This window comes from Blennius ocellaris, assembly GCF_963422515.1.
Source record: "Blennius ocellaris genome assembly, chromosome: 3".
Lineage (NCBI taxonomy): Eukaryota > Metazoa > Chordata > Actinopteri > Blenniiformes > Blenniidae > Blennius > Blennius ocellaris.
This window is the reverse complement of record NC_137652.1, coordinates 13079236-13104989: the sequence shown is the minus strand read 5'-3', so window position 1 is coordinate 13104989 and position 25754 is coordinate 13079236. Positions and strand designations below refer to the sequence as shown.

General features: G+C 40.2%; 3 protein-coding genes across 3 annotated transcripts; 2 read left to right on the top strand and 1 right to left on the bottom strand.

The window, feature by feature from the left end:
- Positions 1–2595: 2595 nt before the first annotated feature.
- Positions 2596–7025, bottom strand: ppp2r2ca (protein phosphatase 2, regulatory subunit B, gamma a; the record flags this gene model as incomplete). Its single annotated transcript, XM_080520231.1, has 9 exons — positions 2596–2893; positions 3215–3306; positions 3806–3975; positions 4105–4269; positions 5258–5435; positions 5656–5768; positions 6102–6285; positions 6432–6529; positions 6962–7025. 9 exons carry the CDS (start codon positions 7023–7025, stop codon positions 2596–2598), a joined length of 1362 nt encoding a protein of 453 aa, XP_080376357.1.
- A 2582-nt stretch (positions 7026–9607) lies between these two features.
- Positions 9608–18730, top strand: pde5aa (phosphodiesterase 5A, cGMP-specific, a; the record flags this gene model as incomplete). The annotated part of the gene is made up of 20 exons (XM_080521145.1): positions 9608–9888; positions 10924–11587; positions 12407–12487; positions 12663–12743; positions 12903–12992; positions 13087–13239; positions 13347–13414; positions 13512–13660; positions 13974–14149; positions 14248–14298; positions 14810–14956; positions 15135–15263; positions 16372–16466; positions 16647–16734; positions 17352–17452; positions 17545–17622; positions 17731–17794; positions 17883–17957; positions 18335–18418; positions 18548–18730. The coding sequence occupies 20 exons, from the start codon at positions 9608–9610 to the stop codon at positions 18728–18730; spliced, it is 2838 nt and encodes a 945-aa protein (XP_080377271.1).
- Positions 18731–20027: 1297 nt separating this feature from the next.
- hpf1 (histone PARylation factor 1) lies at positions 20028–25535 on the top strand. The gene is made up of 8 exons (XM_080520710.1): positions 20028–20086; positions 20870–21053; positions 22069–22255; positions 23337–23435; positions 24152–24305; positions 24503–24590; positions 24730–24902; positions 25226–25535. Exons 1-8 carry the CDS (start codon positions 20048–20050, stop codon positions 25358–25360), a joined length of 1059 nt encoding a protein of 352 aa, XP_080376836.1. The 5' UTR covers positions 20028–20047; the 3' UTR covers positions 25361–25535.
- The last annotated feature ends 219 nt before the right edge of the window (positions 25536–25754 follow it).

Genomic DNA, 25754 nt, shown 5'->3' with positions numbered 1-25754 from the left:
TGTTGGGTCTTTATACTGTGAATGTGAGCACCTTTTTATGAAGCCATAGGCTCACTGAGGGTAACTAATATTGTTAAGTGCTTAACTGTTGTGGAAAAAAGATCCCATGTGAATAACTGTATTCAGTGTGAACCACAGACAGTGTTGTGTAGTGCTGGAAAAGTTGGCTTAATAAATGACAAACAAATTGTTTTTTTTTAAAAAGTCCACAAGAGAATCGTCTGATTTCTTATAATTTATTAATGCACATTCCTTTCATTCACCTCAATTGATTTGTTTTTGTTCAGTTAGGTTTGTCTTTTTAAAAGTATGATAAATATACACGCTAGTAGCACTGAATAATGGCAACATGCTGCTGCTGCTGTGCTCCTCAGCACACCGGCTGTTTGTGATGGTGGTGGTGGTGATTATGATGCAGTTACAACCGACTTCTTTCAAACAATGTTTTACTGAAGGAGGCCTGGGTCCAGGAGCTTGTATGATGCTTTCTCTGACCTGACACTAGGTAAACCTGTTTTTATTTGGCTGTCATCTTCATGAATTTTGTGTGTTGCATCATTGTTTAGTCAATCAATTAATGCCAGATTATGTTTGCACCCAGCAACACCAGCAAACACTGAAGACCCAAACATGTGTGCCAATAAGAAATTCCCCCTCGGACACACGCTGTTAACATAAATATCTTTGAATATTAATTTCGGCAACGAAAATATGTGAGAAGTGATAAAGCAGATATGTGGGACAGATATGATAATTTCTTCTTTTCTTGGTGTTTAAAGGTTTACACAGTGAATCACTGAAGCATTTCAAATTTGGAAAAAACTGGATTTGTTTCACCTCTGCACTGATTAGATCACTCCACCTGCTACAGTACACAACCAGACCACTTAATCCAATAATCCCATCAGGGCCAAGGTCACTTGAAAACAAAGTACTTCACTGTAAACAATCAAATCTTGACCAAGTCACACAATTCAAGTTCAATACAGACATCACCTCACCGCTGTACATCCCAGACTTTCAGTGTCGCACCCTAGAGAAGTATGTGGCACTGTGAGGTATACAGTATAATGACCTGTGATAAAATACATTTACATGACATTATTGTTTCAATGTTGCAAGATAGTTTAGCAATGTACACAATGAGCTATTGCACTGCTGATATCCTCTGATTTTCCAACACACCACTCACAGGCCTGGCCAACAAAACTTTGACGAGCTGAATTCAGGGGGGGGGGCTTCATTTAAAAGCAATGTGCTTAGAATCGAACTTGATTGTAACAACACTTATCAACAAAATGTGCTTATGCGTGATTAAATTAAGACTGCTCATTACAAATTAGCACAGTTGCCAGAAATTAGTCTTAGATTGACATAAAAAATCATCACCAATTAGCCTCATTTTCCACGTGTGAACGAGTTCGATTTGAATACACTGAATCATTCAACGGCAATGATTTAACGTGTAATATGCTGATTTAATCTATAAACGACTTTGAAACAGCCTTCAAAACTCAAATGCAGGCTTAATATACACACAAATGTTAAAAATTTTTGTTTTTTTGCACATTTTACCCCCACACGCTCTACAGCCAGCAATAACTATGTCTGTACTGCTACAAGAAAATATCTGAAGTATTGCGATCCCACAATCTTTTTATGAAGGTGGACCCATGTTTATTTACTTGATAAAATGCATCTTTTAGCTTCCAGGGATCCAAATTGGTACCACCTTTAAAAAAAAAGAACATTGAATATATACAGCTAACAGTAAAAAGAGTATATATATTTATGTAATCTGTAGAAGAAGAGCTCATGTTTTGAAGCAGGGATACTGCCGCACGGTATTTTTGTTAGTGCCATTATTGCAAAGTGAGTAGGGCAAAGATTATGGGTCAGTTACGCGAGCAATCTCCAAGAGCGCTGCTCTGTGGGACAGGTTCAGTTGCTGTTGTCGCGTGATAAAAGGAGAAAAAAAAGTTTTCAGGATGTTGCTGTGAAAAGCTATACATTAACACCATTCCTAATGGTCCACATTGTTAACTTTAAACTGTCGTCACAAGAACTGTACGTTGGATTCGATGTTTCTCGTTTTTGATACTGAGCAACTTAGCATCTTGCATTTTGTGTGAAAAGTTACCAGAGCACATTAGTGAGGAGTGCAACACTGTGTGATCAACAGCTCTGAGTCACTGCGGATCGAGAACAAGAGGTGTCCCTGCACCTCTTTGACTGCCCCTACAGTGGGGCAGTTTACACAAACATCTTCAAAAAGTGCAGCAAAAAAACAAGTCCTGATGGGCACTAGAGACATTCGTTCATCTCAGTGTTGGAAAAAAAAACGACTACACATCTTCCTTGGGTAACAACATAAACTGACAGAATGGTTAGTTGGTGTTGTCACCATATCAGCAATTCAGTCTTGTACAGATGTTGCGCCTCAGTATTTTGCGAAACAGCTGACTTAGTCTTAATCTCTTCATCGCGGCTTTCCGCTTCCCGTCTTCTCCCAAAGCCTCCAGATATTAAGTGGGCCGCTGTTCGTGTTTCTCAATAAAAGCACTGCATCTGCCATTGCCGCAACTCTCCTTCCTGTCACTGTGCCTGCGTCTCGGGGTTGACGCGATCCTGGAAGATGTACAAGTTGTTGGTGGCTGCGATGGCAATTATATTCTCAGACGGGTGCCAAGCCATGTGCAGGATTTTCTTGGTGAAGTCCAGGCTATCAACGCCTACGTCGCCACGGCGACGCTTACCACCGGTGTACACGCGTCGGGTCCGCAATACAGCCCGAGGCTTGCTGCTTTCCCGCCATGCCTCCAGGGTTACGCCTCGACCCGTCTCTCTGTCGAACATCCGAAAAAAGCTGTTGTATGCCCCTGTCATGATCACACTGGGAGAGGAGAGGAGACACATCAGATGTGATGAAATGTTATGTAGATGATGTTGATGAGAAGGAGACAGAAATATAGATTTGGGGGAAGAATAAGATGGGAGGGGGGGGGGGGGGACGGACGGTGCCGATAAGGCTGAAAGCGATTGGATTGATTTGAGATCGGAAAAGCTCGTCACCAAGATTGATTTACTGCCAGATGATGGCAGAGGCTAGAACATTCAGAGAATCACTGGAAGCCGAAACACACAACACAAGCACTTCCTCTGCTTTCAAATACGCTTAAATTTACTCCTCTGCCTGTTTCCCATTTCTTCTTACCTGTCAGAGCTGTTCCAAACACACTCAAACTTGTCAAAGATGCAGTCGTTTTCATAGAGCGAACACAGTTTACTCCTCAGGTATTCATGGACCTGGAGAGAATGCAGACAGTCAACGTTAATATCTGGGAAAAATAAAAGAGGTACACCGTGCTGCGTGTGATGATAGAAATAATAATAATAATTATTATTATTATAACATCAAGTTGCAGCCACTTGGATAAGGCTTCCAATGTCTGCCAAGGCATTTTCATACCAAATGCAGTTCACCTGATTCAATTACTACTGCTACAATTAACTATTACTATGACACACACTCTAGGTATTGTTATTCTCAGTCCATGTGTCATTTAGAAATTAACAGTGATGTGTCAATTGTTTCACCTATTAGTTGAAGGTACAGTAGAAAACAATAACTGCATTTTTTTTTTTAGAATTCAAAAGGATGTTCCCATTTTTTTTCACATTCATTTAACGCTTCAGAATTATCGTGGATATAAATTCCACAGAGATCACTAAAACCAAGACAGCTAAAACAAACATTAAGTTAGTCTAAATTGTGGATCCAGATCAAGAAATGTTGTCATTTCACCTGGTACGTCTCCACTGGGCCTTTGTCCATATGCAGGTCCCACACCTTGGCGGTGAGGTAGTCTCTGGTCAGCAGGTATCGACCACTGTGGCTGAACTTAACATCCGATACAGAGGAAATTATTTCTGAGAAGAAAGACCGGCTCCCTGGATCCTCAGGTTCCTCAAAGACTGGTTAAACACAGAGGAGTATGGTATATATTTTAAATAATTGCGTACCCAGTCACAGCTTTTAGTTAGGCTGAGCTTTTCAGTCTTCATGCTCAGACCCCTCCATGCAATTCTCCACAGGATGCTCACGTTTGGTGTGTTTGTCGCAGAGTGCAGAGGCTCTCATGTCACACAGACGCAGTGTTCCCTTGCTGCTGCTGTACACAAACAAGTGGCAGTGCTCTGGGTGGAACTCTGCTGCTGTTATCACCTCCGTCAGGTCCTCCATGTTGGCTGGTTTGATGTCCACAATATCTGTGAAGAAATCTATCAAGGAGCGAACGGCATAGCAACACCCCATAAACCAAGAGTGCTGATTTAACCGTGCAGAACTGTGACATTCACGCTTTGTTGCTTATACGAGAGGACTGAATGAGCCACAAAGCATTCTAGCAAATGATTTATATGCACTTATAACCTCTTTTTCAGAATATTTTTAGCTGTGAATGAATTTTGTTTGTTTATTATTGACATGTTGTATACGCTGCGACCTCAATTCATAATCACACCCCCCAAAAAAGTGCACCCCAACCAACCCCCAGCATGCATGCACACTCTGTGCCCCTCTCTGTTCTATTTGTGGTAGTCCTGCGTGGTTTAGTAGAAAGTGTACTGCTGAGTGAATTATTTAAACTCATCTTCCATAGATGCCTCTATGATTTTCTAGGTCAGCTTCGGTTTGAATGGGAGATCACCAAATGCACCCAGCTTATGGTGATACATGCAACATACGACAGTCTGTACCAAGCACAGACACTGAAGAGGTACACAGCACTCTGCTTTAAACATATATCAAAACATAACGTTATACCTGCTTACATTAAATATTGATAATATATGAATTCATATGAACAGGAATGTAAAAGGACTAGATGTGAGGTGAGAATATGTTCAATTTTCAGGATTGCATTTATATACATTGTTTTGGTTTCATTCGGGGACTTGAATGAAAGATCAAATGTGTGATGTGGTATTATGTGCATTATACTACATTTATGAATAAAAACAAGCATAAAGGTGTGTAGGTCTTAACACTTCGGATCTGTGAAGCATGTTTGCTTCTGTAAAAAAATGAACACTAGTAAACTTCTGGTAAAAATGAAAACGTTTTACTGATATTGCTGCAGCTGCAGCATGAAAAATAATAATGAAAAATAAGAGCAGATGCTACAAGGCCACAGAAAGACGAGAATAGGGACCACGAGCACAGTAAACTCAAATAGAAAACATGAAGGAAGGATACTGAAACTTCGGTCCGTGATGCCCAGGTGCCACATATTGATGCGAAGGTCATCGGCAGACAGGTAGGTCTCCCCGTCGCTATTGACTGAGATGGAGTTGACATGGTAGGTATGTCCATTAGCAAACACTCGCCTGGGACGAACTTCTACCATTAGATCTGTCGGTTTCAATACAGGCACCTGCAATGAAGAGACGCAAGAGATTTTTTTTTTTTTTTTTTTTAAAGGGAAACAAATAGAAGTAAGGAAACAGTGACGGAAATACTAAAAAATGGGTAGACATGAGAGTCATGGATCTGAGGACAGAAGCAATGGCAAAAAGCGCAGATGTTTGGTTTGTAGATTAAAGAAATATTGGATTGAAAGAAATATAAATGTGCCTGTCCACATTTCTGTGTACCTGCAGGGAGGTGATGGTAGAGATGTCCTTGAGCCGTCCCTCCTCATCTTTCAGGTTGTAGCCTTCTGGTCTCTTGTCTCTCTCACTCACCTTCCACAGTTTAATGGTCTTATCTGTGACAGTCAAAAGGATTTTCACATTGAAGGAGGGTAATAAAGCATGGAGAAAACTGACAATAGTTAAATAGTTAATCAGAGGTAATTCTTTGTGATTTTTGTTGCTTTAGGGTACAACAGTAACACTGTAGTGTCACTGCTATATCCTAAATTGGGAGTCCATCACTGGTTTGCTGTTATATTATCCTGCAAAATATATAATTTAATTTTTTGAAAGATTGCACTTTTCCCATAGTTTGTGTTTTATCATCAGGTAGTTAAATTGTTTTATGCAAAAAAATGCACAGTTATGTTCTATTTGTAAAGGTTAAAAAGTCACTAATGTCTCACCATTGGTGGAAAGGAGAAAATGTGCCGCATTCTGCTGTGGCAGCCATCTGATCTTGTTGATTTTTTCTTCAATCTCCAGACTCTTCAGGTAGTCGAAGTCTGGCTCGTGGCTCTGGAACGTGCTGTAGACATTGTACTCGCCAGAGTCCCCCGTCTCCCCCACCTCCTCAGACTCCCCTTTAGACTGCCCAGGGCACATGAGATAGAAAACATGGTTTTCAATGAATGATCTTTTTGCATATAACTATATAATGAAAAACATGTTTAAACAGGGAATTACAGTGACTGTAAGTTACATATAAGATGGGTAAAGAGAGCTGATGAACTGACCTCAATTTCTCTCTGAAAGATGACCACTCGGCCACCTTTATCCCCCGTGGCGAGTAGGTCCCCCGTCTGGTTAAACTCCACTGTAGAGATGACATCAGCTAGGAGAAAAAGTGTGAAATCGGAAGTAATTATAGAAGGTGATGGATGGATGGAAGAAAAAAATATGTTGGAGGAAACAGGTTAATGAAGGGCAAAAAGGGAAATGGGGGGAAAGAACACTGAGACACCAAATTATATACAAACAGGAATGGGACTGATATGAAAAAAACAATTAGTAGATCATTACACAGTATCTGCATAAAACCACTCACAATCTCTGCTCCCATCCATAAAGTAAACATCCACCTGTTATCGGAGCTATATATTAAATGTAAAACACTGTTTAGTTGGACATGGAGTGATCAATGCTATCATCCATTCTCTCCAACAGTGCAGAAACAATGCAATCTGAAGATGAAATGAATCCACTCATGTGTACCATTATGTTATTCGACACCACTGAGACAGCGATGAGCCATTGTCCATTTTACCTTCAGTGACGTAGTCTCGTAGGAAGGTGTGGTTGATTTTGGGGCTCTCAGCGTCCTCGCCCATCTGAAGTTGAGGGAGGGTGACCCGCCAGTGCGCCCGTCCTGAGGGGAAGGGTCCAATCCGTAATCTCTCTTCCCACCCAGCCTCCGCCCATGCTGCTTGGGCCTAGCGGAGTGGCCTGGAACAAGGCATCTTGGGAAACCAGCCGACCGGAAGGAGAGTAGACACGAAGAGACGGGGTTGGAGACGGGAATGTAATGGGAGGAGGAGAGAGTTTTGGGAAAGAGGAAAGGGGGATGAACAGAAAATAAGATGCAGGAAAGAGTAGGATGATGTGAATGGAAAGAGTGGCAGTGAAGCTTTGGGAAGGAAACAAGATTGCTGTCATTAGCCAGGCTGACAATAGGTCCACATGGCATCAGAAATGCTGTGACCTTAGTGAGACATTCAGCACTCTCATTAGCAAAGACACACGTGTGTGGATGCACAAGACCTACACCTTGTGGAGACATGTCTCAGTGATGTGGAATGGAAGAAAAGAGCTGACAACAAGAGCAGAGAGACAGAGAACACATATTCCCTTGTGTTCACACAGAGAATGAAGTACAGCGTGACGATGCTTTGTGTGTGAAAATATTCACTGCAACGTTCACCTCGTGGAGGTCTGGCAGTGGTAGTAAATGATCTCAGGGTGTGGTAGTCCTCCCTGCCTACTTTCCACATCTTTGCTCTATCCATCTTTTTTCCTCTTCCTCAAACACACATACACGCACAGGCACACTTCTCAAATAGATAGTCCTTGACAGAGATCAGAGGAGAACGCAATGTCTTGCCCGTGCTGCAGGAGGGAGGGAGACAGGCCTCAGCTCACCTACCAGTCCGCCTGCTGATGCTGCCGCTGGTGCTGCTATCCGTGCTATCTGCTGTTGTTTGCTCGCTCTTCTGCTGCGCCGCACTCACGCAGGCCCGCGGTTCTGTCGGAGGGAGAGGAGAGAGGACAGAAAAGAGAGAGCAAGGGGAGCGGTGAGAGGTGGAGGAGAGGCAAAGGAGTGAGGAAAAAAGAGAAAGAGAGAGGGACAACGAGGAGGATGGAGGTCTGTTGCCTGCTGATGCTGTGGATTTGCTTCTGTGCAGCATCCACTGTGTCATGGCAGCCTCCTCCTGCTGCAGCCAATCACAGGGAAGCTGTCAGTGGCTGATCCACCCACTGCAGGAGATGAGAAGTACAGAGCACCAGCAGAGGGAGCCCTAAAATACTCAGCAAGTCTGCTCAGGTTTGGAAGCAATTGTCTACAACTACATATTTGTTGTGAATGGGTGTCTGCTATAGTATAGTTTAAAAATATATTTATACAGGTACATGAAACAACTTAAGGTTGCTTCCAGAAAATGTAAATTGGCTATAGGTCTGCAAGTGAGTCTGTGATTGTTTATCTCACTGTGTTCTTCCTGTACATAGAACCTTCACAAATAGTCAGCTGCAACTGATGCTCATTATGCAACCCCCAGTAGGATAAATCAGTATAGTGGATGGTGGAATGTCATATGGCTTAGTGGTTTGCACTCTTTCGTTACAGCAAAAACATTTCTGGATCGACTGGGAAGTTTGCATGTTCTCCCTGCGTGAGTGTGAGAAGTGGTTGAGGTTAACTGGTAACTGCAACCTGATCATCGTGTAGATATTAAGAGCGGGTGATTGTCTCTCTTTTGTGATAACTCTGTGTACTGACTGGCTTTTAAACCACTGAATCTGCTAAGTGATCAATAAAACTCCCAATGAAAAACAACAACTGAAAATCCTTCCACAAAACTAAAGTATCATGCTGCACATTTACTCAACTAACCCTATGAACACAAACCAGCATGCTTGTGTTCACTTCAATGATGGAAATGCTACCATTTCCCAGCGCTGCTCTATTAGTTTAAGGTCTGTGACTGTGGAGGCCATTAGAGTATAATGAACTTATTTTAAGCTTTGTGGCCATAAAGGGAAAGAAATCACAACAATAATCAGGGAGCATGTGCCTTTTAAGCATTGTTCATGTCATGCTAAGAGCTCTAAAGTGTGCCTGAACACCATTACACCACCAGCAGTCTGAACCCTTGATGGACCCGTGCTTTTATTTACTAGTGAGACTCATAAGAGCACAGAATATCCCCCCCCCCCCCCCAATATTAGTGGTCCTGTAGCCTCAGTTCTCAGTTCTTAGCTGAACAATGGCATGTTCATAATTAACTGCATTTACCTGTCTATATCAGATTATTCAAACCTATACAATACAAAACAGTATTTAATAGAGTGAAGGTTTGGCCACCGGAAGCACTTGGCAACATTTAGACTGACAGAAGCGAATTCATGCAAATACCCGGCGTTGGAGCCACTCCATTAATTCTGTAACGTTTAAATCAGTTCCCTTTAATGAATAAACCCGTGGCGCAGATGGGCTAAATAAGGTTCAGGGGATTACCTTGACGCAATCGTTTCCACGGACTCTTCTCTAGAGGCTCTCGCTCCTCTCTCTGGCGTGTCATTCGTCCGCCTCAACTGCCTTCTGACGGAGCAAGTCTTTCTCCTGGAAAAAAATCCCCAGCCCGAAAAGAAACTGAGTTTGGTCGATCTCTTTTCGCTTTACCTGAGCGAGGGGATGCCCTGCTTCCACTCAGAAGCGCTGGAGTCTATGGAGCCAGGAAGCGCGACCCCCGGGGCATCACCGGACCCCGTTGTGGAGGGGTCTTTACGCACGGAAGCGGCGAGAGAGTCTCCGATGGTGCAGGGGATGGGCTGGTTCTTCTCCCCGCTGTGGAGTCCCCGCTCCAGGACGCGAGGCCGGAGGTTTGGAGGCGGAATGAGAAGCGACCAAGAGGACGCATGGCTGGATGATCACTCAGACTTCACAAGGGCCTATTTTTTACGCAGAGCTTCCGCGTAGGTTTTCAACATTATTCAGACTTTAGGACTGGCCTACTAAAAAAGTTGTTAAAATGAAAGGCTGCAACTGACCTCTCTCTTTATTTTTAAGACTACAACGTTGAAATTAACTTTCTAATTGTTTGGTTAGTATATTTATTTAACCCTAATTTTGTTGGATGGGTTAAATGTTTCTCTTTGGGTGCAGAACATTTATTCATTGCACAAAACCTGTCAACGTTGGTTATTTCATCTTAGTTACAGTGTCTTTTGCAATTGTTAAGCTATTCAACGGCAGCCTAAGCATTGGTAGTCGTGCAAACCAAAATAATATTTTATTATAGTCAATTATTGCATTGTGCAATATTTATTTAAGTTTTTATAGTCAAACCAAATGTGTATTACGTCTATTCCTACACTATCAATTCAAATCACTTTCTATTGTGAGTTTTGTTCTGTTTATATTGGACAAATGATGGGTGTCAACTTGACACTGGTTTACACAGGGGCTAATATAAAACAATGTAAACTCTGCCTTTTTCCTCAATTTGAAGGCTTCTATTTTCATTTAACTGTGATAATTTCTTATAGGCACGTAGTCATAACGTTTTTAACACTTGTACATATCTCTATACACATCTAGATGTGTGAAGTTATATAGAGTTTATGAATGAATGTAACCATAATCTTAAATCAATAGTGTGTATAGACTCACTTACACAAGTGCAAACAGTTATTATCCCTGAAAATGATCAGAAAGAAGCAAAACCTTGTTAATAATACCTGCATATTCTAACCAACCTAACTATTGTTAGTATTCTATACTTACATAGCTACCTATGAATACACACACCTACAGAGATGCATGCAAACATTCCCAGGGTACACAAAAGGTACCATGCAATGGGCTCAATTTGCACCCCTTTTAAATGTTTGTGGTATTTTGGTAATCACTATATGTTAGTAAAACATTGGAAATATTTAGTAAAGATATGCATAATACAAAAATAATTCCCCAAAAAGTGATTCATGCAGTCTGTCTTGTGATTTTAGGGTGAGTGGTCCACAGACAGAGATGTCACCACAGCTGCCCAGGTTCCCCAGGAGCAGCTCCGATCAAACTGACCTGTTCAAGAAGGCTACATTTCGCAGAACATCCTCTCCACTGTCCGGCTCGCACCTGAACATCTCGCATTCAACAGACAGGCTCAGGCCCTGTGCTTCAAACGTCTGTGCCCCTGAATGGATGGAACATTTCAGTCCAGATGTCCTCAGAAATCACTCTCCGTGCTCCCCCCGCTCCACCCACTCTTCCCGCTTCTCCTTTTCTCCCTGCCGTCCACTTTCACCAATCTGGCCGGGCTCCGTCGACATGCCCCACTCCCCATATCTTCTGGCTCCCTCTGTTACTAAGACCACTCCATGTCGCCACGATGAAGGCTGCCCATGGATGATGGGGCTCCTTGGAGGAGGTTTGAACTGGATCGGCTCTGTCGCAGAGCTCTGCCAGGGAGCAGTCATGCATGCTGCAGAGCTGCTGGGCGCTGGGGGCAGTGCCCTTGCTCTTGTGAGGAAGGATTGTGGTGGAAGGAGCAACTTGGAGGAGGTGATAGGTCTAACATCACTCTACAGCCATGCACATCTTGACTTGGTGAAGGGTCTCATGGGATGTGTGTTGACGACAGGCTCGCCAGTGAACCTGAGAGATGCATCTGAGGTAATCTTTCTCGTAGATCTCATGACTCCGCAACTTTTGAGCGCACTCAAAAAAGACATGCAGAAATATCTTTTTCCACATGAAAAACACGTTCTCTTGAAGAAACAAATGGGCACGTCGTAAACTAAGAATACGTGCTAAATGAGACGCCCGGTTTCCTGATAACCTGTTTATAGGCGATGACATGGTCAGATTGTTGGAGCATGTCAGGGAATCCCCAATGACGCATTTGGACCTAATCCTTTTAGAGACTTCTTCCGCTGATAAACCTTCAGATTACTTTGTGCTGTTCCCTGCACACACTCACACAGTCACACCCACACAATGAGGGAAGACGGTGATTTGGACTTAGTGTTGACGCCTGGCAGAACTGGGATGCAGGTAATCCCAAGTCAGCGTGGGTGCAGATGGATAATTCTCATTAGCCTGCTGGACGACGATCCTCAGAAATGTGGGTATTCTTGACTGGGTTTCTCGAAGGCTAAAGAGCAATAATCACGGTGGCTTAAGAGCACTGGAGTGTGACTTAATATTTTGGTTGGTTTCTTTGCTGCCAAAACTACATAAATATGTACTGGAACTACATGTATGTCTTTAACATATACAATGTAAACTATTCAGCATCTATAAGCAATGTGTTTATCTTTTTTTTTTATACATAAAATAACGAAAAAAATTTACCTCCGACCCCTTAAAAAACTGAAAACTGACATAATGCACATACATGAAGGTGTAAGAGTCAAACAGTGTGTATGTATATGTGAATACCATTACAGTGATGCTCTTATGAACTCATGTTGTCTTTATTGGCCTCCACAGTACCCCAGATTCAACATAGATGATCAATCATCAAAGATCAGCGCTGTTTTGACAGTTCCTATCAAGAACCACAGTAGAGAGGTAACGTAACTTCTCTTTTAGGTGTAAGAAATGTACTTTCTTTGCACATTTGACTTGAAAATCAAGGGTGAACACAGTAACACCATCCTGTACAATATTTACTCCATTTTGATATAATGTATTGAAGGTTTAAACACAGATTACTTGTTAAACAAGTCTTCTTTTTGGTGAACAGGTGGTTGGTGTAGTGGTGATGATTGACAAGAAAAAGAGCTGTGATGGATCACTTTCTGTTTTTACCAACAAAGATGAAAAGGTAAAGGCTTGTTAAATTTTGGGAAAAAATATGTGAGACTTCCTCTATTGTACATTAGTACTTGTGTTTTATTCCCGATGAAATTGCAATTACCATGAATACATTTCGATTCACATTATAATAGTTTTGAATGACTAATTTATAATGTTATTTATCCAGGTGCTGTCCAGTCATATGGATGTGCTGGGAATGGTCCTAGATAATATCCAAGTGTATGAAAGTTCAAGGCAAGAGGCCAAACGCAGCCAGGTGAAAACTACATTTTAAGAATCTATTAATTTCTGTGCATGCGTGTATTTCTATTTCATATTTTTCTAAAATAATTGGTGTGTGCTTGCATCAGGCCTTGATCGAGATGGCTCAGGTACTATCGAAGGAGCATCACTCCTTTGAGGCTCTGTTGAGTAAAATGGCCGCCACCATCATGCCCTTCACACATGCTCAGTACTGTACCATCTTTATACCCAGTCAGCAACCTTCAGCCATGGGGGAAAAGGTGCATCATCCTTTTTGGTTCTGTGTTTGTTTGTCTATATAAAAAGTTATCATTTTAATAAGCCAGACCTCAAAATTTCAGTTCAATGTATGTTTTTTTTAATACAGATTTCATTCTCAAGAGTGATACACCTGGAGTGTGAGGAGCTCGGATCATCTTGCCAGATCTACAGAAGGCATAGCCAACTCACTGTTTTAATGCATTAGTCACTTCAAATGTCTTTTAAGTTTTTTAAATGATGTAATTCCACAACAACATGCATAATTTTTCAGGGAGCGTGACATCAGAGATATCGACTCATCATATGCTGTTCAGACGATGATGGCTATGGAAACACTTGATATGTCAACGAGCTCTGAGGAATTTAAACATAGTCTCATCTGCTGCCCCGTCAGGAATGGAATATCAGAAAATGTTATTGGTAAGTTCACTCTCCTGAATGGCAATCATTTTGAATTATTAATGTATCAATCACGTATCCCAGTTATATGTTCACGTCACAAACACCAGTCCTCTAAAAAGTTCAAAATGAACTAAATCACACACAGAATATCTTTCGCCTGACTTGAGTGATTCAGACCAGGAAGTGTAGCTCGAATATGATCTAATAAACCTAAAACAGGCACATACAATTAAATGTATCCTCAAGCAACCATTTCTCTCCTTTCTGATCTCCTACTGAACGTATTCCTCCTATAACTGTTAAAAGTGTCTTTTTTTTTTTTGCCATTTAGCTGTGTGTCAGCTGACTAACAAACAAAGCAGAGAGTCAGATGAATTGGAGGCTTTTAACCATTATGACAAGCGCCTCCTGGAAGACCTGGCAGTGTACTGCGGCCTGGCCCTGCAGTACGTTCAGGCTGTGCAGATCACTGAGGAGCGCAGGGCCAGTATCGAAGTCACACAGGAGGTGGGCCACCTCACTCTTCGAACACCGATTGTATCTTTAGCCAAGCAGTAGACAAATATTTACAAACAACATGAAAAAATATTGAATTAATCTTGCAGGTTCTTGCCTACCATATCACGGCGACAGAACCGGAAATCCAGGCATTGCAGGTAAAAAAAATTGTACCCTCATTTGCGAGAAATTAAGTTTCACTTTGTCCACTCAGTGAGGACAATCATCATTCGTCCTTTGTTTGCGTTCCTTCCTTGTCCTCACTTCTTGTTACACAATTTGTATGTTTTCGTGCTTCTTCTGTTGTTTTTATTTTAATTGCCTTCCTTGTTCACTCTTACTATTTTTATCCCTGTGTCTGTGCTCGTTGAATCACCCCTTGCATGCTTCGTGGTTCCCACATGTCAGGTTAACAGGCTTTAACGCCAGCATGGCCCACAGACACCTAATGCTTTAACTCGTTTAATCTCTGGAACAACTGTTATGAGTACTTGTCAGTGGTTGAGGTGACGGTGCTGTTCACTCTCTGGTAATGTCACTGGAACTACATTGGTTAGGAAAGTATTTTTTTAAATAAAGCAATCTGAAGTTTATATGTTTTGCTGTTGTGATTTGTGCTTATAAGGTTGTGATTTTGAGGATTTTTTTTGGGTCTGCTTCTGTTTCCAGGAGGCAACTATTCCAACAGCTGAATCACTGCATATTTTTGATTTCCACTTTTCTGATTTTGGTCTGCCGGAGGATTTGACCACTCAAGCCACCATCCGCATGTTTCTGGACCTCAATTTGGTGCAGGATTTCAACATTGACTACAGGGTAGCTGACCAGCTGGAAATGACATTTAATTGCATCATTTGAGAGTAGAAGAACTGCAGCACCAATATTGATCAGAAACAACCAAAACATAATATAGAACATATTTATAAATGATCTATGGCTATGAAAAATTATCTTTTTGATATTAACACCTGTTGTGCATATCCCTTCCCTCCAGAGTCTCTGCCAGTGGGTCCTGACTGTGAGACGAGGTTACAGACACAATGTGCCTTATCACAACTGGAACCATGCCTTGAGCACAGCTCAGAGCATGTTTGCAATCCTCATGGCCACAGAGCAACTACAGGTTAGTGCATGCATTGGATGTTTGTGTTTATTTCGCCAAGATTAGTTCTATTCAGATGTATAGCACATTCAGAAAATCTTCCTCAAAAATTTACATTTGAAAGCTTTGCACTGATAACCTATGAGTGTAAAAAACAAAACAACAAAAAAAACATCACATGTTGCATTTTGAATTGTCATGAGTCATGAGAATATATGGCAATAACATTTGCATATTCATCAACTTTTACCACATAGTCTTTCAAACTACAATATGTTTTCATATAGATTTATTCTCTGGGATCTCCTAAGTTGATGCTTTTCCTAAGTTCAGCCATTGTAAAGTTTATTAAATTCGAGAGAAGTTCTACAAGCAGGGTCCTTTCAAGTAGTTGAACTTCTTTTTCAGACCTTTCACCTGCTCACTGTTGAGATTATAAACCAGCCTAAATCACATCTGATGACACTATCTCTCATTTAAAAAAAGAAAAAAAAAACATTACTTTGTATTTTTGTGCTATAAAAACATTCAATCAATCCTGTTTAAGTTGTGTCTAGTAGTTAAAATACAATGTGTTCACAGAACACTTTATTATTTCAGTGTTTTCATGATTTACAGTTTCAGTAGCTGAACCTCAGGTAGATTTTGATTTGTTTCCTGAGATTTAAATGTTTGTTTGTTTCTTTTTTAATGACTTTTAAAAAATGTTATGTCTCGAGCTTTTCTGGATCCTGATAGTTACTCCAAAGGGTTTCATCGTCTGCTTTGATTATTAATTTGATTATGAAAATGAAATGAAGGCGGACAGTTTTGCTAAAGTGAATGTGACGCCCTTTTTCTGGTTTTATTTTGATTAGTTTGGTTTTCTTTGAATCAGCAGTCAAAAAATTGTGTTTAAGTAGCAAACACAGAAACCGCTATTATTTAGAAGCTACATTTTTCTTAAAATAATCAAAGAATTTGGTTTTCAAAATAGTGGAAAAAGAATAATTCCTGCTCCAACTTTTAAATCTAACTTCCAAAAAGTCCATCTTTAATATTGCTACACATTTGTGCTACACATTCCTCTCTATAACTACCTTTATTTTAACGCCCATTTCTCCTCTGTTTCTTTCTGATTGTGTCTCAGAACATTTTCAGCCGTTTGGAGATCTTTGCATTGATGATTTCCACTCTCAGCCATGACCTGGACCACAGGGGTGTCAGTAATTCCTTCATAGAAAGGTAAATATCTCTTCTCTTTCCCTTTTGTGGATTAAAAAAAACAAAAAAAACATGTTCAATTTTCACTATTAACTAGCACTCTGATCATATCTTATATCTTTTTATATCACATTAGTTGTACAAGTTGTCAGGAGGTTTTTTTTTTTTACTCAGCCTTTACTGTTGCTTTTACCCTCTCAGGACTCAGCAACCTTTAGCTCAGCTGTATGGACACTCGTCTCTTGAGAACCACCACTACAACCTGTGTGTCTTCATCCTGAACAACACCGTAAGAATTGATTCACTTACCTTTGAAGTAACTTTGATCATATTTGTCAATCTGAAAATACCACTTATGAAGTGTGTCTCCATGCAGTCCCTCCATGTTGATCATCCTATTTTGAAATCCTCAAAACATTTCTGGAGTGTCTGTTTCTCTTGTTCGTTCATCTATTGAAATGAGAGATTAATTGGAGTATACAAATTCTGTAAATAAATAATAGAAAGGCTATTATTTAAAATGTTTGACTAATCAAAGCAGTGGAGTAATTGGAAATTATTGATCGTTTTCTCAATATTTATCGAAATGTGTGAACAAATTCTAGACCCTTAATGTGACATATCTGTTTTGCAGATATTAGCTTTGATATGGTTTCTGTCATTAACAGTGTTGGAATGAATATAGAAGACCCCAAATATGGTCACTTGCCCAACTACGTTGGCAGTTGTTGTTTTTTTTAACTAATTATTTACAGCCATTAAAAATGTTAAGTTACAATCATAAATAAATAAGAAGTTTAATGTACTTGCTATTCAGTCTCTTTCTATGCTGTTTGAATGCACCATATTTGATAGTTGCGTAATCCATCCATCCATTGTCCATTCATTATTTGTCATCCTCTGCAGGGGAGTCAGATCCTGAACGGTTTGTCGTCAGACGACCACAGAACTGTCCTGCACATGATCAAAAGGGCGATCCTCGCTACTGATCTGACCGTCTACATGGAGTATGTTCAACGACAAAATGTCACAATTGCGTCAGGTCAAGCATTGTGCAAGTTTTATTTTAACCCACATGTCCTTGTTTCCTTTTTTGTAGGAGAAGAAAAGAGTTCTTTTCCCTTGCTAAGAAAAAAAGAGTGAATTGGAAAAGTGACAAACAAAGAGATTTGCTGAGGTGAGACTTAATAAACCTATTCAGTAAACTTACACATAGTTTATTATTTTATCAACGACTTATGTTGCAGTGCAAGGAGCTTTTTTTAATCAGTATTTATTCCCACAGATCAATGCTCATGACGGCCAGTGACCTCTCCGCCGTCACAAAGCCTTGGGATGAACAAAAAAGAGTAAGTCTTATATCACACATTTAACTGGAAATAATTCACAATTTCGACATCGTCATAACTTGAAAATCGATTTTTGTTGACGTAATAGATTACCAACTTGGTTGCCATGGAGTTTTTTGCACAAGGGGACAAAGAGAAAGAGGAGTTCAAAATCAAACCCATTGTAAGTTATTTACTTTGACGGATTCTCAAAATATAGCTAATAGATAGAGTCACATTGAGAGAACAAATTGTATGCATACTCTTTATTTGATTTTAAACATCTTTAAAAATGTTTTTTGATACAGTTTATTTACTTACTATTATTACTTGTTATTTCTTGTGGTCCTTGTAAAAATCATAGGTGATGTGATGATGGGGTTGTGTGTTTGGAATTGCTATGTGAAATAACTGACTGACTTCATCCTTGCCACAGACTCCAGGCTTTACTTCTACATTTACTCAAATGTAGCTTAAGGTGTTTTGACTTGTATTGATGTGTGTAATAAACACCCATGAGACCACAGAATTAATGATTTTGATACATTATTATTCCTTCAGCGTATCATGAACAGAGAAAACAGCACCCAACTACCATACATGCAAGTTGAATACATTGAAGAGATCTGCTACCCTCTCTACAAGGTGTGTTTGTGCATTTTTCTGTACATGTTATAAATAATTCTTCTTATTGTTGCACAATTCTCTCATACCTTGCTTTAATTTTGGGTTTTCCACAAACCATTCCCCCCACTCTATTTGTATCATCCTCAGACTGTATCAAGACTGTTTAACACCTGCTCGCCATTGTTCAATGGCTGCAAGAGGAACCGTGAAAAATGGCTGCAACTTACTAAGGGAGCAGAGGAGGAAGACAGTGAGAACAGCAACGTCGTAACACTGGAAACGCTCAAAAGGAACAAGGAGGAAACATCAACAGTGGAGTTGAAGGCCTGACGATGAGGACACATGACTGTGGAGCACACATATAGGGCTTTTGGAAACTAAACAATATGATAAGTTTTACTTTGATCGTGTTTTACAGGTACGCCTCAAATATTCAAAATGATCATTATCCATATCTATTGTTGTATTGTGAGTTGTAGCCATGCATATCCAACTTCACAAAAACATGTTGAGCTTTTTATTCTATGGGAACAGTTGGCGATATATCAAAAATGTCTACTTCTTTTCACATTGTGTCTATTGAGTTCATCAATTTTTTGAATTTTTATTGAACTTTTAATGCAAAGTTAGAGTGAAACCTGATTTTGTTACAAAGAAAAGCATTTATTTTAGAGCGCTTGCGTTCAGTTAACTAGAAATGTAAGCAACAAAAGAAATTACTTGTATTTTTCAGATTCTTGAGCCAGGCATGTCAAAATAAAGTTTCAGCACAGACAATTTCAATATACATTTACACTGTTGTAGTTAACACCAAAAGTAAGTGTATTTGAAAGAATCAGTCATGTGATCCTCCACATGTTTTGTGGCATATGAGGCCTAAAATGAATTTGGTCATCCTCACCCAGTGTTTTTGTATGTATTCTGAATTTTTAGCCAGACAGTTTTTTTTTGCTTGTGTTTATTCTTGTGTTTTTTGATGATGAATAAATGGTATTTGTCTCCAAGAAGCCAAGATCGTCATCTTAGGTTTGATGCCTTTTTTTGTTGTTGCTGTTGTTGCTGTTGTTGTTTTCAGAAAAGCGTTTCAAAAGTATTAGTAAATATGGCCATTTTTCCAAACCTGCATAGTCCACATGAAATTAATATCATAAGAAATGTTAGATAGTGCCAAGTAGACAGTAATATAGGTTTATTGATGATTCAGTCACACTGAATATAGATCAATATAACAAAATATCCAGAAATATACTATCAAACAATGTATCAAAATCAAAATGAGAACAATTGTGAAACTTGTTTCTATTTTTTTCCACTCAGCTGTAGTAAACAATATTGTTTTCCACCCTAGATTTGAAGATCCACCATTTCAACCTGATCTTAAATATTCAGGATTTGTACTTCGATGGATGGATGGATGGATGGATGGATGGATGGATGGATGGATGGAAGGATTGCTATTTTTTTCCTATTACTAAGAACACAGGCCAAATCACTGAATATTTGAATCTGAAAAATGCAAACAATAATTGTGCCTATGGGTATAAGCGTTAAACCACATGAGTCCTCCAGGGGGCAGTGATGCAATTTAATGCAGCGCTGTCGGCGGAGCAGAACCGCAGAAGAAGAAGCAACCGGAGACAAGAGAAGATGACAGGGCGCGCGAAAAGAAAACTCAGAACCGTTCAGGTAAAATTTCTCAGTTTTCACTGAAAATACGGTTTCCACAGCCGCGGGTTGTGTTGTGTTTGGATCATCCGACATGCTACCAGTTGTAGTTCTTCGCTGTGTGAGGAAATATGTATCACTCACGTTGACTGGGCAGCGGCAGCAGCGACAACATGGCAGCAGCAGCAGCAGCCACCGCGGCTCATTACGACCACAAAGCTGACACTTCTCTCAAAGCTCACCAGCTTCACCCTCTGCTGCATTCATTTCGCTAATTCAACCACTCATTGATTCATCATCGTACATGTACACGTTAAGCTGTAGTGTTCTCATGTTGGCACCTTTCTTCATTACGTTGTAAAGAAACTGTGTTCGTCTCCATTTGATTTGTGCTTCCGCCTTCTGGTTGACAAATATTGATCCCTCATTGTTTTGGAAAAGTTTAATCCTGCTTTTTAAAGAGTCCCCTTCTGGTTGCAGGGCACACAGCAAGCAAGTTGTTAATTGCTATCAATCTTGGGTTGTCTGTATGGGGGTTGAAATGTGCAGTCTTTGTTGATGCCGTTCTAATAATGTGTTCAGTCAATTTATGAAGGTTTTCTTAATGTCATGGCATTATGAGGCTATTGCAATGTTGACAGTCACTGCAACTAATTAATTTATTTGTACAATTTGAGTATAAACTGCCAATAGCGTACTATGTTTGATTTATTACATTACTGTATTAAAACTGATTCATTGTTAAGGTGTGTACCTCGTAAACTGGCAAAGTCCACTTTTTCCTGTTATGTTTATCTTCTTTAGGAGTCGGGCACAGGCAAGGGAGAGCAGAAGAAGCCTCGAAATAATGAGGCTCAAGATGTACCGATGTCAGGAGTGGGTCCACAGCAACGAGATGAGATTGTGCGACTGTACAACTTGCAAATGCCAGAAGATCTGTACCATTTTTGGGAATTCTGCAAGGAACTCTCTCCTGACAACCCTTGTGGTATGTTTGGCATACTATAATAATGATTGTGCAATCAAACTGACATTTCTATTAATTGTTCACTCTGTCGATGAAAATTAATCCGGACTGAGCCACTGAGTTGCATTGATTGTTTTGCCAAAATAGGGTCTTATAAAACTAAAGCCCATCTTATCCATTGTTTGCAAGGTAAACCCTCGGCATCTTTATTACAAGACTGACACAGAGAACAAGATCATCAGTCATGCACAAATTTGCAACTACTTCCAATTTGGACTGTGACACAATAAATGCCTGAACACAATCTACAGAGAGACTCTGGTCCAGTTTCAAACCTTCTTGCTTCAAGGTGACAGGGCTTTATTATGGCAGCCAAGCTATTGACTGAAACTCATGCCTAAGAGAACTATATTCTTTTAGAAAAATCATTTTAGATTTTCCTGCTCTGCATGTTTTGGCAGCTTCTTATAGATGTAAGGGCTGTATCTCTTTACCAAGTCTTCACTCAAGAAGGTTTTATCAATCAATAATCCAATCAATAGCTTCATCCAACAAACATTTATTGATTCACCATTTCACCCCCTCCCCCCGTCTAATTCAGGTAAATTATTCCGAAGTAGACGGCTTTCTTTCAGAGATCTTTGAGATGTTCTATAGTTAATCACACTGACTGTGTGTGACAGAGATCGAGCCAAGACTCTGACAAAGCTTCTTATTTATATCTGTTTGATGCAGAGTTCGTGAACATGCTGGAGATCTCATCAGAAATGTAACATGATTTTACATAAAATGGATAGAAAGTGAATGCAGTCCAGTAATAATGCTTGAGAATTACTTCAACACCAGAAATAAATGAACACTTCAGAAATATATTTTGTTTTTGATGGGACTTTTTAACTTTAGGACTATCTGAGGTTTTAGGGATTCTGTCAACATTATTTTTTAAATATTTTAATAGTACATTAAGAGTACATTATTCAATCTGTTAGTATTTCTCTCTGCCAGTCGGCTCCTGACACTGCTTCTCTATGTGTAGGTGCTCTGAAGGACACGCTCGGTTTGCAGCTTGTTGGTCCTTTTGACATCCTGGCCGGAGTTCACAAAAGCTCCAAGAACCCTCAGCCCAACTTCCACCTTCACTGGAGGTATTTTTATGACCCACCGGAGTTTCAGACCATACTTCAAGGGAGTGAAGACAGCCAGCATCACATGGGCTACTACAGGTAACGTCACATTTTTTAAAATGACCCCACAGTTTCCTGAAGTGACTCCATCCATCAGTCACTGGATCATTTGCAACAACAGAACAAAGCAGAATTATATTTATGAATAAAGGCAAATAGCTACACTATATTGCCAAAAGTATTCACTCATCTGCCCTCACCCACACATGTACTTGAACGACATCCCATTCTTAAACCATAGAGTTTAATATGATGTCGGTCCACTCAGCTTACATTCTTCTCGAGTGTGTTTATGGGATTTTTTTGACTAATTGTCCAGAAGGGCACTTGTGAGGTCCGACACTGATGTGAGACCAGAAGGCCTGGCTCACAGTCTCCGCTCTCATTCATCTCAAAGGTGTTCTATCAGGTTGAGGTCAGGACTCTGCAGGGCAGTCAGGTTTTTCAACGCTAAATGGGCTCAGCCATCTTTCTAGCCTTTTATTTTACTTGCTGTACACTGGTATCAAGACATGTTAGAACAGGAAGGTGCCATCTCCAGGAGCATGAAATTGTCCAAAATGTCTTGGTATGCTCAAAGATTCAATGTCCCTTTCACTGGAACCGAGAGACCGAGCCTAACTGTTGAGAAACGACAGCAAACCATAATTAACCTCTTCACTAAACTTGAAATTTGGTACAATGCAGTCAGACAAGTGCTGTTCTCCTAACTACTTCCAAACCCAGACTCGTCCATCAGATTGCCAGATGGAGACACGTAATTGGTCACTTCAGGGAACACGTCTCCACTTTTATCGAGTCCAGTGGCGGTGTGCTTCGCACCGCTGCATCTGAAACCTGCTTCTTCAACCTCTGCACACTATGGGTCCCAGTATCTGCTGAACCCGCTCTGTGATTTGTTGTTGCTGCTGTTCTCCCTTCCACTTTGTGACAGTACTACTTATGTTTTAGAAATGGTGTGCTTTCACAGGCGCTTTATCTTACACACTTGTAGAAGTGATTGGAACACCTGAATTGAATGATTTGGATCACTGAGCAAATACCTTTGGGAATGTAGTGACTATCTATGTGAGCCACAGGTATTTTAACAGAAATGTATTGTTTTTCCTCAATCCACTAGAGACACTCCAGATAAACTTCCTGCCTTTGTTGGAGAAAATGAAGCAAAGAAGGGCTGCGCTATAAAACAGATGGGGGGCAATGTGTTTGCTGCTGTCTAGTAAGTGTTAACTGCTTCCTTTCAGTCATATGAGATTATATTTAGATTCATAGCTTCATTAGGGAAAAAAGGTTAAGTAGGAGGGTTGTTTAAAAATCTATATTTTGTGTCATTGAATGCTTTATGGATAATAGTTTTGAGAGAAGAAAGAAAAAAATCACAAGTGCATACATGCAAATGTTTAGTCATGGTTAAAAACGGATTTATTGGCATGCAAATGTTGAGTTTGCGAAACACTAATAATTCTGTCAAATATTTTATTGGTACAAGTCACCCTAATTACCTCTTCTGTTTCTGTCTTCACCTGTGGCCCCTCAAGTGAAGACAGAAACAAATGTTTCTCTTTTTTTTAACTTTTCATAGGCCGTGATCGTGAAATACGTCGAACAGTCGGTCATTTCCGATAAAAATTTTTACTTTGTACCGTTTCCTTTTCTGACCTTATACTAACCAACCATAAGTTGCATTTTGAGAGAATACATGCATACATTCGTACATTTCATACTTTCCTGTGGAGACGAGTTTATTACAGCCTTGTATAAAAAAATGTTTTATGTTTCGTCAAACTTTACTTCGGCCCAGTAAAATGCGCTTCGGTCCAGTAAAAACTGCATGATTACTGGACCAGTGTCCAGTAAAAAACATTTTGGCATTTTGCGATCCCTGCATAGGTTGTATTTATCTTTTAATATTGCCTGTGTTCTCCCCTCTGTCAGCCTGTATCTGCTGAGGAAGAGGAAACAGCAGAGTGGCAAGAGGCAAAGGGAAGAGGCTTTGGAAGACTTGGAGGTGAAGCTGAAAGACAAGGCAGAGACTCTGGGCTTGCGTCTTGGCCAGAAGACCAAAGAAATTACAGAGAGAGACCGTAAAGTAATATTACACACAAAACTCCAAGTCACTCATTTATATACCCCCCCCCCCCCCCCCCCAAACTTCCTGTATAGCTAATAACTTTATGACATCATTTTTTTCTAAGCAGTCTGGAGCGCAAATCGCATAGCGTAAAGAAACTGCATTTGAACAGGATTGCTTTTCTCCTCTTATTCAAAGTCCCCTTGTGTCACTAGGTGGTCACCAAGACGTTCCACGGTGTTGGTATCGTTGTGCCTGTCGACAAGAATGGCGTAGGATACAGAGAGCTACCAGAAACAGATGGTGAGCTCAAGTATTTCAACCTTTTTTTTCTCCCCCTCCCAGCCCCCACTAACGGGTGATGTTATTAAATAAACACTGAATATTGGACCTGTTTACATGCCATTGCTTTCTCAGTTTGTTTTATCTTTTGCTCTCTCAGATTGTCTGAAAAACATCTTTAAAGACATTGCTGATGCACCAAATGATGAAGCGCGTGTTAAAGCCTTCGGACCGCTCCAGGAGATGGTGACATTTGTTCAGTTTGCGAATGATGAATGTGACTACGGCATGGGTTACGAACTGGGAATAGACCTCTTCTGTTATGGATCCCATGTGAGTTTGAGTGATGTAGGCCTGAACTGCTCATTTGTTTTAGATTAGACTTTTTTTTAATTTTTTTTTGTATTGGTTGTAAAGATATTTTGCAGGTTTTTTTGTTTTTGTTTAAATAGGCAATGAATGTATTCCTATTTAATTTGATTGCGCGCAATTTATAATCTCCTTCAGTTAGTGATGAGATGTTACAAATAGAGTTTATAGTACCAAAGGGTTGCATTTACAGCTTTATTCTATACAAAGACTTGGACATTGTAAAGCCACTGCGACAGCAGTTTGAGGAAATGCATTATTAATGTTTGGTTTTCTGTCTCCTCCAGTATTTCCACAAGGTCATCAAGCAAGTCCTGCCCATGGCCTACACCCTATTGAAGAGGAATTTATTCGGTGAGATTATAGAGGCCCATATCTCCAGTCGTAGCCGTGACAACCTCGATCAGCTCTCTGGACATTAAAACAAAGCATGAAAAGACTCCTACATACATTTCAGTTCAAGCTCCCGTGAGCTTCCCCACCATATGTTTTTCTGTCTTCTGTCGTTTGTTATGTTTTGGTGGTTCATGGTGCTCCTATCACTGGTTTGACGTTCAGTGATATCTTTGTGTTTAATAAAGTGGCTTTATATTTTTACTTGTTTGATTTTTGTGCCTACCTAGTTGCAGTCATTCAACTGACAATTCTAAATACTAAACGGGTCAGTCTGTGTGTATAATGCATCTTAATATTTATTTTAGATAAAAAATCATCAGTCTAGTGTTTTTAAAGATTGCTTTAGTGTTGTCTAGTGCAGTACCGCCATTTGGGCAGAGGAGGCGCTGTTGTATGTGCTTGTATACAAAATAGGTACCA

Excerpts from the sequence above, each read along its gene's own strand:
- hpf1 (XM_080520710.1), top strand. The coding sequence starts at position 20,048 with ATGACAGGGCGCGCGAAAAGAAAACTCAGAACCGTTCAG. Across the intron at positions 22,256-23,336 it reads CATCACATGGGCTACTACAG|AGACACTCCAGATAAACTTC; the intron begins GTAACGTCACAT and ends TCAATCCACTAG. Across the intron at positions 24,903-25,225 it reads TCTTCTGTTATGGATCCCAT|TATTTCCACAAGGTCATCAA; the intron begins GTGAGTTTGAGT and ends TGTCTCCTCCAG.